This window comes from Silurus meridionalis, chromosome 25, assembly GCF_014805685.1.
Source record: "Silurus meridionalis isolate SWU-2019-XX chromosome 25, ASM1480568v1, whole genome shotgun sequence".
Classification (NCBI taxonomy): Eukaryota; Metazoa; Chordata; class Actinopteri; order Siluriformes; family Siluridae; genus Silurus; species Silurus meridionalis.
Window position 1 is genome coordinate 14,341,667 of NC_060908.1, and position 26,340 is coordinate 14,368,006.

A 26,340-nucleotide genomic window follows, 5' to 3' on the forward strand; every position below is an offset into this window, starting at 1 on the left:
AAAAAAATGCACACAGTTGCGCTGCACTGTGTATTTCCAATTCCAATTCCAATTCATTATTTATGATTCACATTATCCAAATATGTCTACATAACGTTATGACCATCTGCCTAATATTGTGTTGGTACCCCTTTTGCTGCTGATACAGTCATGAAGATCATGAATTTCTTCAGAAATATGAGCTACAGGAGCTCGTCTGTTGGATCGGACCACACGGATCAGCCTTCGCTCCCCACGTGCATCAGTGAGCCTCGGCCGCCCGTGACCCTGACGCCGGTTCACCACTGTTCCCCCTTTGGAGCACTTTTGATAAATACTGACCACTGCAGACCAGGAAACATCCAACAAGAGCTGCAGTTTTGGAGATGCTCCGACCCAGTCGTCTAGACGTCACTATTTTGGCCCTCGCTCAAATCCTTACGCTCGCCCATTTTTCCTGCTTCTAACACGTCAACTTTGAGGAGGACAGAGTCTCTCATCTGCTTTTTACTTGCTGATGATGGACAGAGTCTCTTTTAGCTGCTTTTTACCTGATGGTGGTGGGTGGAGTCTGTTTTAGCTGCTCCACTTACCATCAGCAGGCTAATTCATTTACAACTGATGTGCTCGCATGAGGGGAAAAACCCCCTCACACACTCCTCCCTGCCTTTCTTTCCTGCCTGTACCTTGAGGAGACAACATTGAGTTTATACACTCTCTCTCTCTCTCCCTTTCTCTCTCTCTCTTTTTCTCTTTCTGTCACACACACACGGATCCTCGTTCGGTCTGTGGATTGTCTATTTGTGGAAATGTCTCTAATGTTTAACGTTTAAAAGACACATTTCTTCTTTCATGGAAGCCTGAGAAGTAACACTGCAATGGATGCGAGGAGACTTTTGGCGTTTTCAGCCCTGATGCTCAGTGTGCCGACTTCAGCAAACCAAGTGCTTGGTGGTGAGTGAGCTTTTTCAACAGATCTGTCCTTATTCCTGACATAATGTCCAGTGTGATGGGAAATTATTACTCACATTATGTGCATCCTTCATTTCTTGTAAATGGATCTGATATCAAGTTCATAGCAAGTTTATTCCAAGATTATTTCCGCAAGATCTCCAGTTTGATTTCAATAATATATGAGGGATCATCCAGCTTAAGAAAAATCCTTTAGATCCCAAGCCAGAAGTGATAGTGGAAAGAAAAATCTCCTGAAAAAATGACATAAAATGACAAACTGTGGGAGGAACCGAACCCAAAGGAGTCCCATCCTTTTTACAGCGAGATTCTAGATCTCTTTTTCTAGATCTCAGTATAGAGGTGTACACAAACACAAGTACAAGTGTGTTGAAATGATGTGCATAATGAGTGTATAGTGAATTAGAGTCGTATAGAGCACGGGTCAGTTTTTATGATTCAAGCAGCTGGACAGGTCTATAGGGTCTAGGATGTGATTATCCACACATGCAAGGATGAGGGGGTGAGTTTGTCTAAAGTGCAAATCTTTGGGGACCATTTACAAAATCTGACCCTGGAACCAATTTCAGAAACTTCAAACGCAAATAGAGAGAACGTCAAGGTGAATCAGGTAGGTGTAAAGCGTGAGAGGAACCATACCTTACATCAAACCCAGATTTGTTCATATTTTATGGGCATTTCAATGAATTGGCAACGTCTGATTTTTTGTGCAACACTCTAAACCAGGAGTGTCAAATCTTTTCCACAAAGGCCCTGTGTAGGTGCAGGTTTTTATTCCAACCAATCAAGGACCACTCCTGATAGTCATTGAGAATTTAAATCTAAATTTTTACAGGTAGAATTTGGTGTGGATTTGGTTCCTGCTTTGCCCTTTCTGGAAAAGACTGTACACCCCTGCTCTAGACACGCTTATACTTTGTGGACCCTTTGAAGTCGTTTTCTTTTTCTTTTTCTTTTGATCGTGATTAAAGCTTTTTTTTTTTACTACCTGTAAACCCAGCGTGTGGTGCGTGCTGTAGATATTTTGCGAGATGTCTAGTGCTGCATTGCAAACTTGATTGGTGTACGCAAAAGGACTTCGAAAAGACACATAGCTTACGGTGGTGGGACGTGAGTCCGGGATTTTATTTTCAGAACCTGACCCTGGTAATGAGTGCCAATGTTTAGCATGGGATATTTGAATAGTATAAAGGGATAGAACCATATATCCAAATATCCAACAAAATATAATTGCTGGACAAATTGTATTATAGAGTAACTCAGGGAGCAGGATTCCACTCTGGTCGAGGAGATTATATGAGAAATGGGAATTTCAGAAGTCTAATGGATTTAGGCTTTTACAGTCTGTCTTATATTGTTAAGGACAGTCAGCTGAAATTTTGATTTCTGCTCTGGTCACACTACACCTTTCATTCCATTGACTCCCATTCAACGCATGCAAACAGTTGATACCATGAATGCAAGTTCAGAGTTCTTAATTTCTGTCATTTGAAGATGAGTGACTAATAGGAAATTCAAGATTATAAAGACTGATTGCTTAAAATAAATAATAATTTAAAAAAAGCTTAAAGTCATTTAAAATCCGTATGTGAAAAAGAAAAAAAACGCCTAGTTTGCAGTGTTGCTGTGTACATACAGATTTTATATATATATTTTTTAACATTGTCATAATCAGTTGACTCCATTTTCCACAGCAGGTATCCGAAAGAAATCAGCCTCCTGAAAAACTAGCGTGACTGCGACTTCTGTACAATTTACAAGTACATGAGAAATCCATACAAATTACAAATGTGGGTCAAGTGGTTGGATTTTTACTCATTTTCAAGAAAAGAAATAAAACTCTACCTCTTTTGACCCTTATATTCCCCTTCATCTCTTTATTATCTTACTCAAAACTAGAATCTTGCAAATGGTTATAGTTAAAATAATACTTCACAAATTAGAGGCGATGACTTGTGTTGTCTCACTTTTCTCCCGTAAGGCCAACACATATGCAAGCCGGGCACCAACAAACCCTGCTACAAAATCGGCTACTTCGAGGACAGCTGGCGTAAGCTAAACTTTGAGGAGGCCCAACGGGCATGCAGGAGCGACGGAGGAGATCTGCTCAGCATCGAGTCTCAGGCTGAACAGAGTCTCGTCGAGGGCTTTATTCAGGACCTGAAAGCTTCCGATGGTGACTTTTGGATCGGTCTACGCAGGCAGCCTAAGTATGAAGAGAGCAGCATGGACTGCGAGTCTCAGTATTACTGGCTGGATGGCAGTCGATCGAATTTCAGGTCTGACACGAGACTTTATGTAGAACGATTATGCATTATAAAACACAATTCTGCTGTGATTCTGATAGCATCATGCTGAGCCATTTAGTTGGGTTTATGTATTTAATTTGGGAGTAGATAAAGGCGGACACTTTAACACCCAATCGACAAAATCAAACTTATTATTCCATGTGTTTTGGACTGTTCATTACCAGAGACACTCATTTTTTGTACTATTCCTGAATCTCTTTCATAAATAAATTGAATCAGGTAAATGCCACTATGTTTGCATAGAGTTCTCTGTAGATTAGTTTTTTAGCATTAGCATTAACTACTCCTAACTGCATACATCATTTTAAAGATTTCTGTGATTGGCTAGTAGAGCACCCTGTTTTCTTAAAGACAGTTTTAGACTGTGAATATGAGGGGACTTTTGATTATTACTGAACAATAAAATCCTCCTGAAAATCTATAAAAGACTGACTGACTTTATACAGTAAGGATCCTCTTTTTATATGTCTGCACTTTGCAAACACACAATTTGACAATTATATAAGTATGTCACTTGGTCCTCTTAAATTTTTATAGATGATGATCAGGAAATCAAAAGTAAAAGCTTTCTGTGTATATGCATAGAAACTGGCACACGGATGAGCCCTCTTGTGGTTACGAGGTGTGTGTGGTAATGTACCACCAACCATCAGCTTCTTCGGATGAGGGAAACCGCTACATGTTCCAGTGGAACGACGACAACTGTGAGACGAAGAACAATTTCATCTGCAAGTATACCAAAGGTGCGATTATTCAATACGAGTTTGGGTGTTTGGTAATAAAGGGAAAAATATTGTCACTGATACTGAAGACGTCTTCCCATTTTCCTTTACGTCCTCATTAAGGAAATGACACATTTTTAATAAGGTCTGATATTTCTGTCAAACATCAACCATAAAAGTCCTTGTGTACAACGATCAAAACTGATTGTATTGATATAAATGTTATCGAAATAAGTGACACCCAGGATTTTTCTCAGAGATGCTGTTAAAGAAAAAACTGTCAACCTTCTGACTGATCAGATTCAATAAATCAGACCTTTTGGAGGAATGTTTTAACAGTCTTCCTGTGAGTCTGAGAAGTACAAAACCATATCGGAAGAAATCAGGCAATATTACAATCAGATCTCTGACATGGCTCCCTACTGCATTACATTGATTCACTGAATTCGCCATTATGACATTATACCACCCACACAGTGAGCCCTTTTTGCAGACTGAGTGGGCAGAATGGAACAAAAACACACACACACACACACACACACACACACACACACACACACACACACAAGCCCTAACCCCATCCATCATATGTGATATTCATAACAGATATTACCAGAATGTTCAGGAAATTCAGATTTCAGACGGAGCTCCAATCCCACCTACTGCTGCGAACAGAGCACACACAAGTTAGCGTATTTATGAGGTATTATATTATCTCAAAACAACAATCCAAAAATGCTTAACGCAGAGGCCATTTTGCTGCAATTAGCACACTAGCCAGCCGTCTGTTGGGTTTAGATTTTGCTAAAAACGTATGCTACGTATGTTAACAAATTAGTTCGTATTTTGAATCTTTCTAATAGCATAACGAATCAAGTCGATAAAACATGCAGCATTTCAATTACTGTAGAAAAATACCTCAGATGGAGGTACGGTAATCCCCTGTTTATCGTGGTGGTTATTTTGGTTATTAAACTCCAGCACAAAAATGAATTTTTTTTCAGCTGTAAATCATTCTCTCACACACTTTAAACACACACAGAAACAATTGCTAAAATATATAGCGAGATGGATGTTTATTATGTGTACATTTGTAGAACTACAGTACACCGTATCACATTTATAGTGAGGACATGTACTGTACAGTATACAGTTCTGTAGTAGTGTAGCCTATGCGTAGTTTCTCTGTATTAATACATTTCATTATTTTAACATAAAACTCAATAAAAACAATTTTCTATCAGTTTGGTCTATGTGCTATCCGCGAGAGACCGTGAAAATCAGCCAAACTAATTAGTTATGTGGCAAAAGCAATTTTGCGCTAAACCGGGGGTGCGAGATTCCAACTGCGGTAAAGCGGTATATTACTGTATTTGGACTATACTTTATTAGGCAAACTTCCAATTAGTCTATTAGTTATACTATATGGACTATATTGGGACACCTGATTTTCCCATTCATATGTGGTTCTTCCCCAAACTGTTACTACAAAGTTAAAGGGACACAAGTGTACACATTATCCCTTCTCTCAAACTAGGAGACCCAAACCTGTTCCAGCATGTTAGCACTCTAGCCACCTTGAACTTTTGCATAAGCTCAATTGCAGAGATTTAATCAAATTCTAGCATTTAATTCCTTAAAACATCTGTAACTGGAGCAGTGGTCTTAGATGCTCTCCGAATAAGATTAATTTAGATTGATTTATTAATATTGAAATCATATTTTGACTGATCTGATGCATTGGTTGTATAGTTTGCAACACATCTGCAATGTTTTTTATTTCCAAATTTTTTTCCCATTTGAATTTTCCCAATTAAAGGATTTTGAGCAGACTAAAGTGGAATGGAAACTGCCCAATCCGGCTACCTTGACCTATAGATCCTCACTTCCAAATCATTGATTATCTTCTCGTTTCAGATATCTTTACAACAACCACGACAACTGAAGTATCCAGGAACCCATCAGTGACCATTCACGATGATGGGAAGGGTGTCGAAGTGACTGAACATACAGGTAGATCACCAAAGTCGAATGAATAAATATAAATCTCAGATTTGATTGGTTTTAGTGCAGTGCTGCTACTTTTACTTTTATTAACAATGTTGATACCATAGCATTGTAGTATTCTCAATTCTGATTGGCCAGGAAGCATTACGTTTAAATGAATGCACTATTCTAATAACTTTAGTCTCACATAAAGAAACTTAGTACCCTAAAGAGAAAGCGATAGACAGCTACAAATATATATTTAAGTTCAGTTCAATCAATGATGTTCAGGCGAAATAGAAATACATCTGAGGGCTGGTTTCCGTTTCTGTTTATTGTTTGACTGATTTTTATCAACTGTGGCAAATGAATGCATGAAAAACCACAAGATGAACAAGACTATTCAATTATCCATTCTAAATATAAGCCAGATTGATATAAAAAGTGCATCGATGGTGTGTATTCCTTAATGTTTTTCAGATAATGTAATGAACATTGCTTACATTGTTCTTCCTACGATCCCTCTACTGCTGCTCCTGATCGTAGCAATTGGAGTTTTTTGCTTCAAGCTGTTCACAAAAAGGTACGTCTTTTTTTTTTATATAGTTTTGACGTTCGAGGGTTAATGTAATATTACATATACAGAAAGAACTTTATAGGCAACTCAAAGAATGATGGTAAGAATGGGGGCAGAAATAAACAATATGGCCAAAAGTGTTTGGAAACTTGACCATCAAACCTAAAGACCTAAAGAGTGTCTAGAAAGCCTTTGTGCACTTTAGCGTTAAGGTTCACTTCACTGGAACTAAGATGAACAAATCATAAGCATGAGTGTCTCTGTGCACACAGCAAGTCCATGAATATATGGTTTGCTAAGAAATGAGTGGAAGAACACGAGTGTCCTGAACTCCTTTGGGATGATTTGGATTATAGACAGCACTCCAGGCATTCTCAACGTCTGACATCATTAATAGTATGTCTAAATAAGAGCAAATTCCCTACAATGATGTTCTGAAAGCTTGTGGAACGCCTTTCAAGAAGAGTTAAGGTTATTAGATCATCATAAATGGGACCATTAATGCTAATGGTTTTGGAATGGGTATATATGAGTGTGATGGTCAGATGTCGAAATACTTATAGTCCTACTTTTAATAATGACTGCTGTATAAATAAAATGGTAAATAAATTGATTAGATTATGAAGGTGATAGTATATAGTGTTAGGGTTAGGGTTAGGTTTAGGGTTAGGGTTAGGCCCCAGCACCACCAAGCTGCCACCATTGGGCCATAAGCAAAGCTCCTCTGTGCTCTATTGGTGCTTTTTAATGGCCTATCCTAACATTGCTTGGATATGTGAAGAAAGTGTGATATAATGTATATATAAAGGTGGTAGCTCAGTGGTTAAAGTGTTGGACTCTTGATCGAAAGGTCATAAGTTCAAATCCCAGCGCCACTGTTGGGCTCTTAAGCAAGTTCCTCAACACTCACTGTAAAGGGCGTTTACCAAATGGTGTAAATGTAAATATTGGCTTTGGTGACACTGCATTTACTCCCTCGTTTTAGAAGAAGAAAGCAAACAGAGATTCCTGCAGATAAGCATGGAACCTGGCCCCCAGGAGAGCGATGCAGCAGCCCGAGTCCAGATGTGTACAACGTGATCAGAAGGCAGCACGAGACCGACCTGAGTGAAGCCCGGCCTCACATCAAAAACTCCTCGTTTCTGGGCTCGTCCCCCGACACACCAACTGATGAGTATGACAATCTTGGAGGCCAGGACACGGAGAGCGGCTTCGTCACACTGGCCAGCACCGAGAGTGGCTTCGTCACCAATGACATCTACGACTCCTACCAGAACCGTTCCAGCACGAGGTACCAAAGAGAGCACAGCTGGCTGGATAACGAGCTCTACGGCTACTGAACAAGACTTTGTGTGTGCAGAATATTCATGACAAAAGAGACTTCGGATCTTAGATGCATTAAAGGACTCCGTGTTTATGGGAACCTCGATGAAAAACAGCAGTCAGATTGTCATCTTGTAATTAGAATCTCTGGTTTAGTCTCCTATGGTAGGCAACAACAACAACAACAACAAAACAAAGTCTTAAATCATGTAAGGTGAATCTTTCTGGAAATCCAAATACATTTGAAAAGACTTTTCAGAAGATCAGGACGCTTGTATTCGCATGGAATGGTTGTAAAAACATGAAAAATGCCAATGACTTGACTTCACAAAAGATTTGCTCGAGAAATCCTGACTTGATTTGACTGCTTGATAAAAGTGGGATTTCACAGCCTTTTGACTGCTATGCGCTATAAAAAAATCCTCTCCTTTTTGTTTTTTTGTATGTCAAATTAAGGTCTTCAAAATTTTCCATGTTTCCCGGATAAATTAGTGGGAACAGTTCAATTAAATCGATGTAACGGGACTGATATTTTGTGTATAAAATTGTTCTGTATGTGCTTGTGCCTCATCTTGTTGGTTTGCATGGCCCAGTTACACTGCTTTCCCTCTTGTTGTATATCAGTAGCATCAGCCTTAAGCATTCAAATGTGATCCTATGGTGCTGACCTGTAGGCCTGAACCCAGAACCAAATAAACGTCTTGCTATTTCTGTCAAAATTACCTTGAGATGTGATTATTTTAAGGAAAGATCTTTTATAATGCTGACTTGAATCCAGTGTTTTCATGAGTTGTGCTATAATCAGCAATGGGGCACATAAAATGTTGTCTACTAAGTGCCTTTGGAATTGTCCATATCTCCTGGTCCTAATAGAAAACAGGCTCCCAACCCAGTGGTGCATAAGAAAAGCATTTTGCCTGTTGTCCAGAGATTGAATCATAGCAATGCCTAGTGTGGTTATAGAGCTCAATTAGATATGGTCTTTGGGTGGGATGGGCATTTCTTCCCCCTTTTTTCCTCCCCTCTTTCTCTATTTCTCTCGGTCTCTCGCTTTTCAGAGTTGCAATGGTATTAACCAATAACCGGCTCTTGTATGATGAATGAAGTGCGAATAGTCATTCTAAGACTTTCCCTGTCCTTATTGTCCTATGATGTCTACAAGAACAGCCTGAAAATCCATGAAGAGCATATCGAGAACTCTGAGGATAGATTTGGACTGTAATTAATATAAACACTCTTCTACAATGGCTCAGGACTACATTTAGCATGAACAGCATTCATGGCTTTTAAGCGCCTGTTACTAAACAGCACCCAGATGAGGATGGGTGTATATATTCAGATTTGATCACTTGTGTATCTTTGTAAATCTGCTTTGGGACAATGTCTATTGTTAAAAGTGCTTTACAGATAAAATAAAATTGATAGTGGATTTTCTGATTGGAGTTCAAATCCCAGCATCACCAACATGCTACTGCTGAGCCTTGAGTAAACTGGTCCTCAACTGCTTAGTTGTATAAATGAGATAATCAAATTAATAAAGCTATAAATAAGGGGCAAATGCCATAAATATTGACGCATAAATGAGTGAAAAATGTGAAAAGTAGGTGTTTGTGTGCTCTCTAATTAGCCACAGGTGTAAAGCAATACCACTACGTACCAGCAGGCGGAGACATATTACACATTACATTCCCATACAGCGAGTTCATATAGAACTTGTAGAAGAAACATTTTAGAGTACTTTATTAGAAATCCCAAGAAGAAATCGTACTGTTTTGCATATTTCAGCTTGTTAGGAAGATTGATTTAGAGCGCCGGGTCAGCCGGATTTAAAGGTTTCGTTTGAGGGCCCAACAGTGGCAGCCTGGTGGTGCTCAGGTTTGAATTCTCAATCCTACAAACAGTAAGCCAGAGCCTGAACCACTGAAGCACAACTGCCCCAAAGTTTTGTGGAGATGCTGTGGATTCAATTAAGGGCATTAAACTCCTGACCTTATGATCAGTAACCCAGGGCATTAACCAATGAGTCACCATTGCCCCAAAAATATTGTGATGCGAGGGATTGATCCTGGGATATTTTACCACCAATCTTACAATCAGTACCCTGAACCTCCACTAACCAAAATATTGTGGAGATGCTGAGACTTGAACTTTAGGCTTTGTGATAACTAACCCAGACCCTCAACCACTGAACCACCATTGCCCCATAGCATCATGGAGATGCTCTGGTTTGATCCACAGGCATTGAACCTCTGACCTTATGATCAGTAAACCAGAACCACCACAGCCCCAAAACATCATAGCGATGCCGGAGATTGAATCAAGGGCATTAAACCACTGACCTTATGACCAGTCACCCATATCCATCTCTTTAACCACCACTACCCCAAAACATCATGTAGATGCCTTCAACTTCAAACATCTAAAGGATCTAAATAATTGTAATTGGATGGCTTATATCCAGATTGCAGATACTTGGGGTGGCAAAAATGGTGGTCAGGGTATTTGAAGGAGAATTTATGAATTGGAGAGAATCTGACATTTTGCACAAAATTATTTATTTTATTTATGATTCATTAAATCTGCTCAAAGACTGAGGTCTAATCCAGTGATCTTAATAATAATAATAATAATAATAATAATAATAATAATAATAATAATAATAATAATAATAATAATAATAATATAAAGGTTATATATCTGAGCCAGGGGTAAGAAAATGGAGCTTCAGTGTTAACGCGCGCGCTGCGCGCACTGATTGACGTACGAAGCGGATAAGGTTGCCTTGGTTACGGACTGTGAACCGTTTCAGACCACGCCCCTCTACAACCCCCTTCCCTCCCCTCCCTCTCCAGTTCCGTTCGGTTGCTGTCAAAAGAAGAAGAAAAAAAAAAACAACAAACAAACGGATCTCTCGCGCACTGACGTCACCGCCTTGCCGCGAGCGCCGGGGACAGCGTGCTTCGCGCCGAGCGCGAGCCGTGCGTTTCCGCGCGCGAGCGGAGGGGGACCCGGGAACGGGCAAACGGGACCGGAAACCATGTGAGGAATGAACCGAACCGAACCGAGACCGGGCTACAGAGTTACAGCATGTGCGTCTGAAATACTTTGATATTTATTTGTTATTTATTTATTATTTATTATAATTATTTAAAAAATGGTGTGTTTTTTTTCCTTTTTTTTCCTTTTTTTTTTTTTGGACGCACAGGTGCGCGCGCTTTCTTCCCCGCGTCCCTCCGTTAGAATAACCGCGGCAGAGCCATGAGCGAACCGGAGCGCAGAGGCAGCCAGCGGGCCCCAGTTCGGGTCGGGTTCTACGACATTGAGCGCACTTTGGGGAAAGGGAACTTCGCGGTGGTGAAGCTGGCCAGACACCGGATCACCAAGTCGGAGTGTGTGTGTGTGTGTGTGTGTGTGTGTGTGTGTGTGTGTGAAATTCTCCTAACAAGCATGCAAACCCTGAAATCATACTGTGAGATGGAAACTTTTAGTGCGGTGAGGGTTACAGCTGTCCAAGAGTTTCTGTTGGGAAAAGTACCAAAGGAACCAAACTAAACTTGTTTTTCTTGCTGGAGATTCATTGTTGCAAGATCTACTAATCATCTACTGTCAGATCTAAAACTGGACTACAGCAGAGGATAATTCAGATCTGTTCCACGCTCCAGATGTTCATCTGTATTCGTATTTAAATCTCAGACTCAAATTACAGAAATTGCTTTGAAGATGAAATAAAATATGGTATGTAGGAAATATCAGAACTGTTAGTGTGTTGTGTGAATAATTCAGGCTCTGACAGTTCCTCAGCCTCAGCTTCATCATTCTGGTCCATAACTGGTGTCTAGAGAGGGAATCTTATCTTATGAATAGTCTAATGAATATATAAACAGTGACCTAATTTCAAGCACTGATTGTTAGACGGTTGGGGTCAAAGCATGGGGTCAGCCATGATAATGCAGTGCTGAGGCTTGAACGCTGACCTTCAGATCAGTAACTCGTACCATCTTTCCCCATTGAGTTTGTAAAGGACTTGTCTGGGATTTGAGCGAGGGATCTTAGCACTGGACCAGGTTATGGGTTAAGGGTCTTGCTCCAGGACTATTGGCAGCTTGGGGGGTCAGGGCCACCTTTAAGTTGTGTTGGAGCTTTACTTTAAAAGCCGATTAAAGCTACACCACATGACAAGACAAATCCTTGAGTATGCTTTGGTACCTTGATTTTCTTAAGCGCCTCTAGATACGTATTCGGGTGGATAAATCTTTCCCCATGAAGTTTGTGGACGGGCTCGTCTCAGATTTGACTAAGGGATTGCTCACAGAAGGTTAAGGACATCGCTCCAGGAACAAGCAGCAGCCGCTTGGGGGTGCCGAGGCTTGACCTTCTGATAAGTAACCTAAGGACTTGACAATTGTATAAAATCTGAGCTTGTCCAGGATTTGAACCTGGGATTTCTGGCACCCTAAGTGACAATCATAACCCCTAGACCAGGGGTCACCAAGCTTTTTGAAACTGAGAGCTACTTCTTGGGGACTGATTAATGTGAAGGGCTACCAGTTTGATACACACAGTTGTCAGTTTGATCTGAAATAACAAATTTGCTCAATTTATTATGTTGTTATTAATAATTAATGATATTTATCTATGTGAAGACACTGATCATGTTAATGATTTTTGACAATAATTATCATTATTGATTTAACAAAGTAGGAAACCGCTATTTTTAGAAATTCCCGCAGGCTACTCATGTGGTCCTTGCGGGCTACCTGGTGCACCATGATGGTGACCCCTGCCCTAGACTAATAAGTCACCTCAAATTCAAGGTCTTTTAACAGTTAATACACCACAGGTACATTCCCAGGTAAAAGATGCAAACTAAAGTAGAAAAGGATATGAGTCAACTTTGGTGAATCCTTCAAAATATGACTCTGGAAAAAAAACCTCAAAGAAGTTTTCCTTGCGTTTTAAATCGAATCTGTTGTAAATCCAGTGTTTTTCCCCCCCAGTACTCAGTACAGTAAAGTTTATGGGAATTTAGGGGATAGAGGAGCTCCACTTCCTTTGTGCCAATAAGGTGTGCAATAGTTCAAGTTACCTCAGTTTATACACCTGATTGGGAAGAGGCATCGCCTTGGACATGTTCATCAGGATCAGATCACGGACATCATTCAGTAGATTGTGTAGACAATGAACTTCTGTGAAAAAAATTGCTTGAACACGAGGAAATCACACACTGGATTTTATAAAATGGGGCAGAAGTGTAAAACAGTCCCATGTGAGATATAAGGTTACGTGAAAACAGGTCTTCGGAAAAGCAGAACGAGGATTGATGCATTACTGCATTTGTGGTGTATGAGTGTTTCTAAAGGTAGTGTTTTTTCTCTTGTCTTTTTTGTTGTGTTGTTGACACCATTACGGAGGCAGTTATTTAATACTCGTGTCCAGACGATGATGGTGTACATTTTGTTATTTTTCAGTTCAATCCCTCGAACCCTTTAATGCCATGGTATAAATCTTGGATGTGGAAATAACATACAAATTGTGTTAACGCATGTGGTAATCCATTGCATCCCCATTGTATCAGACCCCATGTTGAGACCCTGTGGATGAGTTGTATCGTTTGAAATTGTCATAGGTTGCAAATGGTGATAATTAAAACCAAAAAAAGTGACCAGTTTATTCGATTATGTTTATAACCAAAAAAAAAAAAAAACTCTTTCGGTTTCTTCAGTCTTCAATCTTTGGGTCTCTAATAATGACTGTTGGTTATATACAGTAACAGATGCTTTAAACGATTGAGAAAACATGACCTGTATGTGCAAGTCTATGTTAACATCTGCACCAAAACATGTGCAGGTGGCCATAAAGATCATAGATAAGACCCTGCTGGATTCTGCAAACCTGGAGAAGATCTACAGGGAGGTGGAGATCATGAAGCTGCTGGATCATCCGCACATCATCAAGCTTTACCAGGTGACAGTCTTATTTCTTTCCTCCTATATATATATATATATATATATATATATATATATATATATATATATATATATATATATATATATCATCCTCATGTGTATCACTCAACGTGCAGGTGGACGAGGGAACAACGTTTCTTTCCAATGTTACGTCAATATAGCAGAAACCAAAATCATTTCAGTAAAAGGTTTCAGAATCTCGTTTGTTTTATGATATAAAGAAATTTGTCCAATTAGGCCACATTATGATCTAACAGAACTCCATTATGTTACCAGCCTAACAGGGGATCTTGGAGGAACATCATATTAAGGCGATAATTATTTTATGTAATAAGCCTTGCAAGTACATAAATGATTTTTTTTCCCCAAGGGAGCAAAATTGGCTTGTGCTCCAACCGTGGGAGAGACACAGTAACATCTTTTACCATGTCATAGGGATACTGACCAATCATAGGCATCTGTGAGCTCATGAGAAGAGCAGAAAGCACATCGACTTTCCCCCTCACCGGTTGGGAGCTCTAATGTGATAGCCAAAAGCTGCTACTGGATCGTAATTGGCAAATGACCAAACTGAAGGAGAATGAGAACAACTACTTTACCCTTAATACAACTAAAAGGTTATTCTCTGACACACCAGCTACATAAGTATTAAGTTCGTACCATTGCTCATAATCACTTCCCAGGAAAGCAAATTCAACGCGAGTCCAGCTGTCGTGGTGATTTGCTTATAGGTCAGCGGTGATCGGTTACATAACCCCGATAAGGGCCGGATGCTGGGAAGTCCAGAGCTGACCCTCTTAAAGCCGTGTTCATGTACAGTTTAGTCATCACACACTTAAGGATCATTGCGATTCCATAAAACGCACCAGATTCAGCGACAATGCGCTCGAAATTCTGCTGCGGATCAAAGCGCCGGCTGCCTCTAAGCCTACAAAGAGGATTATGATTGATTCATGGTTTTTAGAGGTCTTTTGTTCAAATATATTGGAATGCGTGCAGGCTTCAGCAAGCAATATGATAAAACAGTAAACAGAGAGAACTGACAAAAAACAAGACGATCTGAATGCATCAGCTTTCTGGTACTACCGCCTAGAAAGAAGTAGCGGTCATAATATCACTATATAGAATACGAGCAGCAAACTTTGCCCAAATTTTACATGACTATTAGCGCATAGTGTTTATTACTTTTTCCATGTTTTTATGTTTTCTCCTTTACCATGGTGTCAAAGATTTTTCTCCATTAAAACTTCCAAACAAGAACTTGTGTTTCTTCCTGTCCAACAGGTCATGGAGACAAAGAACATGCTCTACTTGGTGACGGAGTTTGCCAAAAATGGCGAGATCTTTGGTGAGCACTTACCCCCTTAAAAGTCATCTAAAAAGTACTAGATTTTAAATATTTTTTTTGTCAAGTTGGCATGTTCAGAATTTTGTCGCTGTACCAGACCACACATGCAGTCACTCCGCCATCTGCTTGCACTGGGTGTTGATCCTCCTACAGGTCTTCCAATATTATAATGGGCACTGAACAGATGCCATTTGTTTATCTCTGTTAATTAGTTGCGGCACCCATAATGGAAAAAAAAGGGACAATGCTTCTGGGCTTCTCTCTTTGCTTAGCCATTTACGCCTACTGGCATCACTCTCATGACGACATGACATCTAGTGGCTGAAATGCAAAGTGCACGCTCACCCTTTGATTTAGCGCATAGCTATATGAATACCTAGCCAGAAGATTCACACATAAAGGAAGTAGTCAGTTTGAGGGTAAAAGGTTGCTTTGATTTTACTAGTGTAATAAAACCATGTTGAGAGTTTTTACACCGAATAGTGGATATAAGAGCCAGATAAGTTCAGTTCAAAAAGAGAAATACACCCCGAGATCGAGGTCTCTTCGGTCGTGTACTAGTTCGTATTAGTGCTGCGGGCTTTCAAGCAAGCATGTATCACACTAGAACCGGTGCTAACATCAAAGCGAAGCATGCTCCTGGCGCACGTCCCAAACGGCAGCACAATAAGCCCTGCCTGAACAGGGCGCCAAAAGGGCTGATCATTATCAAAGCCACGTTTTGTAATGTTTCAGCAGGTGAGAGCTGTAGGGAATAAAAGCGGTTATCCAGTGAGGGTTTAGCCCACCGTTTGCCTTATTTATGATGCGCCGAGTAGACCAGAAAAGCGAAAGGGAACTTAAATGGCGAGTCCAAAAATAAGCTGCTAGTGGTTTCCAAACACTTCGTTTTTACTAAGCATGGATTTGGGTTGCCCTGGAATCGACGTATCTTTAGCCTCCAGGATTCCTGTATCACATCAAAGACCACCAATCTCAATTTGGTCGATGGCTTGAAACGATAAAACGCCCCCTCCAGGGTTCCCTTTGTTCAACCAGAAAAGGGTAGATATCCCACGGATGCCCACAAAAGTCAATATCAGCTTCAGGAACCCCAAGCGCAATCAACGCCACCTCGTTTACTCATGACAGCTTCCACTATAGGTTCAGTAAGTATGAGGTGACATGTCACAAAGCTGCTGGAGGTCTAAAACGCCCTCATAATCCTGTCCAGCTGCTCTGTTCTCGGCTAACAGTGCAGTAAGGAACAAGCTTTGTCATCACATCCTTATACAATACACATGTCTTTCAACTGATCACACCCTTCCATTCGCATGCGCGTCATTCGTCCCTGCGATGATGCACATGCAGCCGAAATGCACACGTCTGCTATCTCTAGCTTTATGCTGACTAATGGAAAGGGTTTTTCATCAACACCTCCACACTGCTTTTTAGAACCGGGGTTTTTTTTTCGAGAATTTTCTCAAGAACAACCATAACTTCAGGTTAAAACAAACATGAGTGACGACAGCTCAGCTTGACCGACATTTTTTTGGGGTTGTGAAGAATGAACTGGTCTCAAGTGTGGGCCACAAATCAGTTTATTCTATGCTTATCTGCCCATTTGGCTGAGGGTAGATAAGCGAATCAGGCCTGTAACAAAAATAAAACATTTCCTTACATCATCTACCATACTAAAGTAATAAAGAAAACTATAAACTTTTCTAGAAAGAACATTATAAAATACCCCCAAAGCTGTCAGGTGCAGTGGAGGTGCAGTGACTGAAGTCTGAAGTGACTGAAGCAAGAAGTGTGACCACTAAACAATCAAGTCGCCATCAGACAGTAATCTAAAAGCAAATCTTGGGAGAGGTCAGTTTTTATGCGTTTCTATAACTGCATTTCCAGACTACCTGGCGACCCACGGGCGGTTGAGTGAGGCAGAAGCCCGGAGGAAGTTCTGGCAAATCTTGTCAGCTGTTGAGTACTGCCACGAGCGCAGCATCGTCCACCGAGACCTGAAGGCTGAGAACCTGCTGCTCGATGCAAACATGAACATCAAGATTGCAGGCAAGTAGATGCCGGAAAATACATGCTCGCATACATGAATCACCAATTGGCCTCACTTATTCGGTACCGAAGGAAACGTTGAAAAGCAGAAAGGTATCGATCTAAAGTGGTATGCTGCTGTTTTTATCTCTTGCCGAATGCAGTTCCCCTGGAGTGCCTGGATGTGGTTTAATAAAGAGGCGTTTTGGTATTAGTGTTTTATGTCGTCTTGTGTGGTTGCTAAAACTAAAACCCAGCTTCCTTCAGGCATTCCTCAGTTCAAACCTGATAACACACTTAAGCATACACCAAGTGCAGCGAGTCTCTCAGTCACTCCGGGATAACATATTTACCCAGTGACGTCAAGTGGAAGCAAGGCCAGTAGCACAGAGGAATGAACTAATATTCTCTGACATCAAAGACACACACACACACACACACATAGACGCATACACCCGGGGCTGTAAAACCGTCAGAGATTGGTGAATCACCAAGCGTCTCACAGTTCATGTAAAGATAGAAAGACTGGAGGAAACAATTTATTATGATTATTTGCAATACTTGCAAATCCATGATTAATGGATTAGGCTAAACAGATCACGACAGAACACCGCTTCGAGATTGGTTATCCTGCTGTTCATGACTTTTCAGCATTGCTTGATGGGTGACGTTGGTGGATGTTACACCAAATTCCTTATATGTAAAAGGGTTGTGCAGAGATTTCATAGATTGCGCCCTGACACATGTATGTTACAGGCGCAGTTTTAAAATTCCTTTGGCACAGGCCACATACATCTGGTAAATTTCCATAATCACACAACCACCCCACCCCCATCATCCCAACAGATATTGGATTATATTGCCAGATATTTGCCAGAAAGTACTGGCATACAGTCACAGTAAATATAATGTTGCTTAAAGGGTAGAATTTCAAAAATTATAAATGTAAAAAGAAACGTTTGAACCTGCTAATGGAAACTGAACGTACATTCTAATTTATTCCTGTAGTCTCCTGCATAAAAAAATCAGATTTTACTTTTATGGTCATCAATACACAAGAACAAATATGAATAAGGTCATAAAGGTTATTCACCCCCCTCCACAGTTTTATCAGGAATATGATTGTTTTATTGTCTTCATTAACCAGTCAGTGCACTGCCAGTTTATTCATCTTATTTACACTATATTCTCTCGCCCCACCATTGAACCTTAAGTGTGGATAAAACTTGTCGACTCAGGGTGCAGTGACCTTTTGCGGTCGTATTCCAAGTAGTAATATCCCCCCCACCAGCTTTCACTTGGATGCCCTTTACTTCCTCTCTCCCACATGTTCACCTGTTACATAACACGGGCAGGCTGTGAATGGGCTTCTGGAATTCACCATAATTGTATAATGTCTGCATTATACTCTGAGGAGGATAAAAGGATGGCGGAGCCCATAAGCATGAGTCAGGGATAAATCCTGAATTGCCAGCAAGTCCTTTAAAAAAAAAACTTTTAACCTTGACTGTTTCCTCTGACCTATTATTTGAATAAATCCACACCAGGTCTGTACTGCTGTCTACCAAGGATCATAAAGTTTAGCTTTAAATCATATACAGTAGTCAGCAGTAAGGGATAAAATACAAAGGGGCAACTCAAAAGGCCACATCCTTTACTAAAGCTCGTCCTGCATTTTTCTTTGTTATTCATTGTCTGTCTACAAAGTTAGGCGATCAAGCGGACTGTTTAATTCAGTGTAAGGAAACTATTTTGAATAATTAGATCCTTGCTTGCATTTTTCACTTTCGCTTGCAGACTTTGGTTTTGGGAACTTCTTCCAACCAGGACAGCCTCTGGCCACGTGGTGTGGCAGCCCACCTTATGCGGCCCCAGAGGTGTTCGAAGGGCAGAAATATGAAGGTCCACAGCTGGACATTTGGGTAAGAGAGTCTGTACCATTAAGTTTTGACACAAGTTGTGAAAATTCCATGTCTAATACATCTGCCACACTGTAAAGTTGAATCACCAGTGAGCTTCTGACAAACAAGAGACATTGGTATTAAAATCAATAATTTTCAATAAAACGTCACACAGAGACTACGGAGGGCAAATACACACTGCGGAAATTACATTTCAGATCGATCAAGGCTACACTTGTGCCAGTGTTTTGCACTTTGTCAAAGACAAAATGAATTATGTGTGTGTGTTTTTTCTAAAAAAAAAAAAAAAAAAGAGTATGGGGGTGGTCTTATACGTGCTGGTGTGTGGTGCATTACCATTTGATGGTCCCAGCCTGCCTGTTTTGAGACAGAGGGTCCTCGAAGGCCGCTTCCGCATCCCGTACTTCATGACTGAAGGTAAGAGAGTTAGTATAATGTAAGCAAACTAGGATATTATTCATGGCCCTGTTAACTGTCTGTCCTAATGGTCTGTCCAGACTGCGAACACCTGATACGGAGGATGCTGGTCCTTGACCCGGCCAAGAGGTTAGCACTAAGCCAGATTCGTCAGCACCGCTGGATGGTGCAGGAGGTCCCGTCAACCAAGCCCCAGCTTAACCAGCAAGGCGTGGGAGAGCATAGCGAGCAGGTCCTCCGTCTCATGCACAACCTCGGCGTTGACCAGAACAAGACTGTGGAGGTGAGGCTAACTTTTAGATTGCCAGAGCTTCACAGAATTCATTGTTTGTGGTTGGTAAAAGATTTGTTTTATTTAAAGGGAGACAGTTAAGAAATTATGGTTGTACATTGTCTGAAGAACTATCTAGTGGATGTGAATTAATGTAAAGTTTGGTCCGAACAAAATCTTTATTCTGCAGTCTCTCCAGAACAAAAGCTACAATCACTTTGCTGCTATTTATTACCTGCTGGTGGAACGGCTCAAGGCCCACAGGAGCAGTTTCCCTGTGGAACAGCGACTCAATGGTGCCCAGCGCCGGCCAAGCACTGTGGCTGAGCAGACTGTCCTCAAGGTATTTAAATTCTGATCCTGCACCCAATTCCAGTGGTTCTTATTGCTATACTGCTGTTTAATTTGATTTAGAATGTGACAAGTGACACGTCTAAAACAGTTATATCGTTAACATCTATGCAATATAATTGAAGCTTGTCCCTCTCACAGTCTTCTGTTCCAGCGACGCGCCACCTGCGCTCACCAATTCTCCTTCAGACCTCCGCTGAGACTTTCAGCTTCACACAAAGCACTGCTTCTCCAAAGAAAGCCTTAATGGAGGAGGAGGAGGTGGCCACTCCCAAGGTCAGTGTATATTTTCCCATCTACTGCATCTCCAAGCAAGGCAGCAAGTGCAGGAAAATTGTCCAACACTCTACTGGTGCACGAGTTCGTTTTTTTAATAGCCATGTTCCTCATTTGGGCACCGCTGGATGACGCCAGCAAGGGCTGTTTGTGTTTATAAAGTTCCTCCACCACTGAACCACCCTCAACTCTTCCTCATGACTCATCATCAGCGGAGCCCTGCACAGACGTCCTAAAATAACAGCAGCGTACTGACGGCAGCTAATGAAAAGCATTTGCCTTCTCTGCCTCGCTCTGTTTCTACCTTGCAATATGTTTCATTGCGGCCAGGCAAGGTATTTAAGTCCCGATTGAGAGATGAATTCAAACATAAGAGCTTTTTGTGCAGGGTAAAGGACAATGAAGAGGCACACCGGGCATATGTTTGAGTAGAGTAATTGCAAGCAGGAAATAACAGTAGAATCTGAACTGAGTGGGCCTCTTGTTCGAGCTGGTCACTTAATTGCCACTGCTGTGCCAGACCATCTACACCGAGCATCTGCCAGCTGCTTTGACTAGCACTAGGCGGCCCACTGGCTATATCAAGGCACTTTTTTCCTCTGTATCTTTCTAGCCGTCCGTTAGAAAGTGCGACTACACGTCACCTTTTCAGCTAAATCCGGCGGTCGCCATAGCTACCGGGTATTTCATTCCTGGCACTATGGTTCAGCCTTTTCATGGATTTTATAAGCATCAGACAGTTTCCCTCGAAGGAGTACTTCTCTTTACCTCTCTTTATCAAACCAACATTACTGGTATTTCTAAAGATATAATATAAGTCATCCTCAAGCAGAATAATTTTAATTTTTTTTAGTTTAGCCACAGCATCATGTATACGGTGTGAAATTGTTATTCAACCTAGTTTTACAACCTAGAAATGTAAAAGGTTTGCAGGAGGGCGTTCACTAAGAAGTAGATGCCGACCCCGCAAACATCCCGAACCATCTAGAGACGTACCAGTGCCAATTAGATTCCACTTCATGTGGAGTTTGGACACTGGACCTCTTTAAGTGTTTAAAGGCTAAGGCACGGAGAAGCTGGTGTTGGATCTGTGATGATCGCAAATGTTGAGCTTTTTTATGAGTTGCTCAGTAGCTCCTAGTTTTATAAACACAAGACTGTAGAAAGAACGTTACTTATAATCTTACATTCCAGTGCTCATGTTGTTCTCACTCTCCAGTGTTCTGTATTGTTTAAAGACTATAATCACACTCTTGATGTCACCCAAATGAGGATGGGTTCCCTTTTGAGTCTGGTTCCTCTCAAGGTTTCTTCCTCATAACATCTAAGGGAGTTTTTCCTTGCCACAGTCGCCGTGGCTGCTCATCAGGGATAAACACACATCGTTCACCTGAACTGTTAAATTCTGGAAAGCTGCTTTGAGACAATGTCTGTTGTGAAAAGCGCTACAGAAATAAACCTGACTTGACAAATGAAAAGTGGTGTAAACCCCATGCTGGGAAATGGTTGCAGGCATAAATTGTTTGCATTTTATTTGCGTGTTCGAATATAACAACTTGTTATATTTGCTCACTGTGCGAAAGTAGTAAACAGCATCTTCCCCCAACAGTCCAGTGTTTGTTTGATGTGACGCATACCAACCTTTTTATTTTTTTAACTCCACTAGTGTTTGTGTCCCCTCGCCAGGTGGACGGCTGTCTGTTGGAGCCTCTGCCCCCAGTCGTGGCCCGTAATGCCAGTGGCTCATTTCCAGGCACCGTCACAGAGTCATCCATAGATGAAGGAATTGAAGCTGAAGACGAACAGAACGTCCACTTAAGCCAGTGCAGACAAACACTGTCAGAGGGCACCAGTCAACTGGGCACAGTGTCTGCCTCAGGTGTGTGTACAAATTTCACAAAGCAACAAATGGGTAAGCGAACAGAGCGATAAATAGATTGAACAGATAATGGCTAGATGGTAGAGAAGGATGGACAGATGGATGAATAGATTGGTACTCCTAAGGATACATAACTTAATACTTATACATAGGCATCTGAAACACAAGAGAAATACTAATAAGAAAATAATACTGGAATGATACTGTAATAGAAAATAAAAATACTGGTGTATTATTCCAACAGGGAAGCTCCTCTCCATGGGATTGAACCCATCTCTGGGTAGCATGGACTCAGAGTATGATTTGGGCTCCACACACAGTGACCTCAGCCTGGCTGAGGACCCTCCGCCCCATGGAGGCACAGTTATAGTGATGCCTGCCAGTCAAGCAGATTCCACCTTCCCCTACTTGATACCTTCTAATCCCAGCCCCCAGGCATTAAGCCCAGAGGAGCACAAGGCTCATAATCATTCATCAGTCAGCTTTCGTGAAGGACGGCGAGCATCAGACACTTCGCTTACACAAGGTACCGACTTTATTTTCATCATATTGGCTCTTTACAGGAGCTGCATCTGTCATTTGCTACTTTCTGGTTTGATGCTGCTATTAAAATTTGTGTCGGTCTGGTCAAATTAGTATTTTTTTTAGCTTATTGTCAGATTTTATGAAGAACCCTGTTGTGCCTCCATTTCTCAGTCTACAACACATTCAGCCTGGGTCTCCAATTATTCATGAATAAGTGTAAATTCCAAAAAAAAGGTCTGAATCATTCCAGTTGTAATCACCTTCTGTTTAAGTCATAGAAAAGTATGATTCTTGTTTTGTTTTGTTCAGATGCTGTAATGTAGTTCCTACGATCGTTCCTTCCATTTTCTAGGTCTGGTGGTGTTTCGGCAGCACCTCCAAAATCTTGCCAGGACCAAAGGAATTCTAGAGCTGAACAAAGCCCAAGTGGTGCTGGGATCTGGAGATGGAGATACTAGTTTCCAGCTGAAAAATATCGATCTTCAACAGCAGGTTAAAACCAGCAGCATAGTCCCATTAACCAAATGCAAATTGAATCAGACATTTTCTGTCAAGCAGTAGATAGATCTCCAAAAATGAACTTCAGCTTTTGGCTGCTGGTTGAAAATAATGAACCGCTATTCTTTATTTGGTCCGCAGGGAGAAGCACATCAATGTCGTGGTGGAAAGGACACAGCGATGTTCTCAACTAAAATGCACCCCTACCTGCTGTCTAGACGACAGTCGCTGGAAACACAGTGTCTTGCTCAGAGGCTGCAGGTATTGTCACTGGCTTTCTGTGAAGGGTATACATTTCCATTGGTACGAGTATTAGTTCCTGGTAGACAGCATGGCTCTTGTGCATTCTAATGCATGTTTTTCCAAAACTCACCTGACGCAAAATGAACTTAAGTGTTCTATTTGTCTGTTTTGCCAGAGGGCTAGTCTTCTGGCCAGTGGTGCTGGCAGTGGGCAAATGTTCTGTAAGGATCCTATGCCTCGTACCCTGGAGCAGCAACTACAGGAATACAGGTGATGTGTACAAGAACCTTCTCTTCTGTGCAACAAGACAAGTTACTTTTCCCAAACAAAACAATACTTAATTTATATGCGTGTCATTGTGGAATTTATAATTAAAGTATATTATCTCCAGACTCCAGCAGAAGAGGCTCCATCTACAGAAGCAGTCTCATCTGCAGGCCTACTTCCACCAGACTCAGCTGGCAGAGGACCGGTACCCGCACGTGCAGGATCACGCCGATACCGCTCTCGTCGGCCCGCCATTCTCTCGTACACCTCAGACCCTCAGCCCGCTCCTGGAGCCTGGTACCCCCTACCAAGAGATGCATTCTGTGCCCTCAGACTGTGAGACAATGGAAGCTCAACAAGGCGGTTGTGTTCTGGTGAAGTGAAGCTCTTCCTTTTCCAGCCAGACAACACTGGGGCTGGATCTCAGACAACAACAAAAAACAAATCAGAATAGCGTCAAGCTCTCATGGACAAGCAAAATGATGTGTTGTTGTTCGATCTTAATGAGACACATACACCCCGTCGTGATTCTAATCCCAGAGTATGGACTATGAAGGACTTGTTTAATCGACTGTAAGAGTGGCGTTTCTTTACAAAACTAGCCTGCTAGGAAAGCACAATAGAAACATGTTCTAGCAAAGAATCCGATTTGTGACTGTATAAAAAGCAATATGTTCTCCCTCAAAAGGCATTGTTAGGATTATTCAATTTTTATTAGTTTAGTTGGAAATTTAATTTCAAAGCTGTGGCTATTTGGTTATAATAGTTTTTTATTTTTTATTTTAAGGATTGTTATACTTCATTACACCTGCCCCTGACCACCAACTGAAACTAACCTCCGAAAGCTTTTAGTCTTTCAGAACAGTGGGAGGATCCTTTCTGTCCATCAGTCAAAGGGGTGGGTTATGTGATACATGAAAGTTCACGTTTAATTGTTTCCCATTTCACTAAAATGGTGGCTCTAAATGCTGTGCTCTATCTGAAGTGCCTTTCCACCGTTTGGAAAGTATAATTGGGCTTTTAGGCACTTTGAGACGCGTCAAGACAGAAACTTTCGTCGTACCGAGCGATGTGAAATCCACTAGTCGCTACTAATGACCGCTAACCCAAACAATGCTGGCAGGTTTGTTTCATTTAAGAGCACTACACAATTTTAAAGCACTTACTAGTTTATTCAGTATACTTTTATACTGGATATTCTGTTCAGTACCCCTAGGAATAGTTATACAATTATTGACTGTAGCCTATCTGACGCTGTATCATTCCACCCGTGTGTTAACAGGAAGTGGCCAGAATAGGAACTGGTCTGAAACAATTAAATAGATGAAGCAGTTTAAAAGTTAAAAAAAAATAAATAATAAAAAAATAAATAAATAAATTGTTTGCCGAATGTCTATGTATCCCAAATTATATTTGGAAGTTCGAAATCTTTTTATGTAACATTTTTAAGACTGAGTAATCCTTTTGTCTGAACTGAGAATCAGAGGAGTTCTGCATGTCGTGACTGGTACACGAATAGCTGACACAGCAGCACTGAAGACCCCCAACCCAACCCACCAACCCTCATTTGAAGCACAAGACAAAAGGGGGCTGATTGATTACGCATACTTGCAGTCAATAACTGTATACCAACAAAGCACCCACAAGGCCAAGGAGTCTAACAGGAGGCCATTTCAGATTCAGAGTTGAGCTGCAGCAATTTTTGTCAGGAAGTACAGAATTTCATTATTATTGTCATGGGCCTTTTTTTCCCCCTTGTGAAATATTAATATTTCTTTTCAAACAGAACTCAAGTCCATTATGATTTAGAAGATCTATGAAGTATGAGAACCGAATCCCTAATGGCATCTCATTACACCCATACACTTCTGCTCCCTAGATACTGTAGATAAGAAAGAAAAGGCTTCCATCACCTAGATAGTGTGCTACACATTGAATATTATGGTTACTGTACAAGAATATTTACCGTCCCGACGTATAGTAGCAATACGGAACTTTTCTGTAATAGTTATAAAAAAAATTAACAATAATAAAAATAAAAAAAACACTTGAAATCGGTATTTGTAGTGAACATGTGTTGACTTTTTTTTGCCAGTTTCACAAAACAAAGCTCTCACTAAAACGTGGTAGAATTTGTAGTCGCACTTTTGTTGCCTTTCATTTTGTTGGAATTAAACATGAAAGACACATAAAAAGAATTGTTACGTCTTTTATTCTCCACCATCAGTCCAGTCATAATAACCGACGACGTGTAGATCAAATCTTAATCTAAACCTCGATAAGCAACCTGGTCAGTCCAAAGAGGAGAACTCGTATTTTCCTCCTTAAGCTATGACTGACCCCAAACCTAATTACAATGACAAACCCCTGGACATTATCATGACTGAGAAGAACTCTTATTATAAACCCTATAATACCTCCTACTTCAGTGAGATAAAATAATTAGACGTTTAGCACTGCAACACTAATGACGCTCAAAGC

At 40.9% G+C, this 26,340-nt stretch overlaps 2 protein-coding genes across 2 annotated transcripts; both read left to right on the plus strand.

Moving 5' to 3' along the window:
• The first annotated feature begins 694 nt into the window (after positions 1-694).
• On the plus strand, positions 695-8,556 carry layna (layilin a). Its single transcript, XM_046839392.1, has 6 exons — positions 695-933; positions 2,933-3,230; positions 3,846-4,003; positions 5,900-5,995; positions 6,449-6,551; positions 7,531-8,556. The coding sequence occupies exons 1-6, from the start codon at positions 858-860 to the stop codon at positions 7,883-7,885; spliced, it is 1,086 nt and encodes a 361-aa protein (XP_046695348.1). The 5' UTR covers positions 695-857; the 3' UTR covers positions 7,886-8,556.
• Positions 8,557-10,718: 2,162 nt separating this feature from the next.
• Positions 10,719-26,054, plus strand: sik2a (salt-inducible kinase 2a). Its single transcript, XM_046839016.1, has 16 exons — positions 10,719-10,957; positions 11,074-11,258; positions 13,716-13,832; positions 15,119-15,182; positions 17,070-17,231; positions 19,008-19,132; positions 19,426-19,549; positions 19,630-19,832; positions 20,011-20,163; positions 20,313-20,447; positions 22,134-22,326; positions 22,571-22,852; positions 23,204-23,343; positions 23,491-23,610; positions 23,768-23,862; positions 23,984-26,054. The coding sequence occupies exons 2-16, from the start codon at positions 11,127-11,129 to the stop codon at positions 24,240-24,242; spliced, it is 2,304 nt and encodes a 767-aa protein (XP_046694972.1). The 5' UTR covers positions 10,719-10,957; positions 11,074-11,126; the 3' UTR covers positions 24,243-26,054.
• Positions 26,055-26,340: the final 286 nt, after the last annotated feature.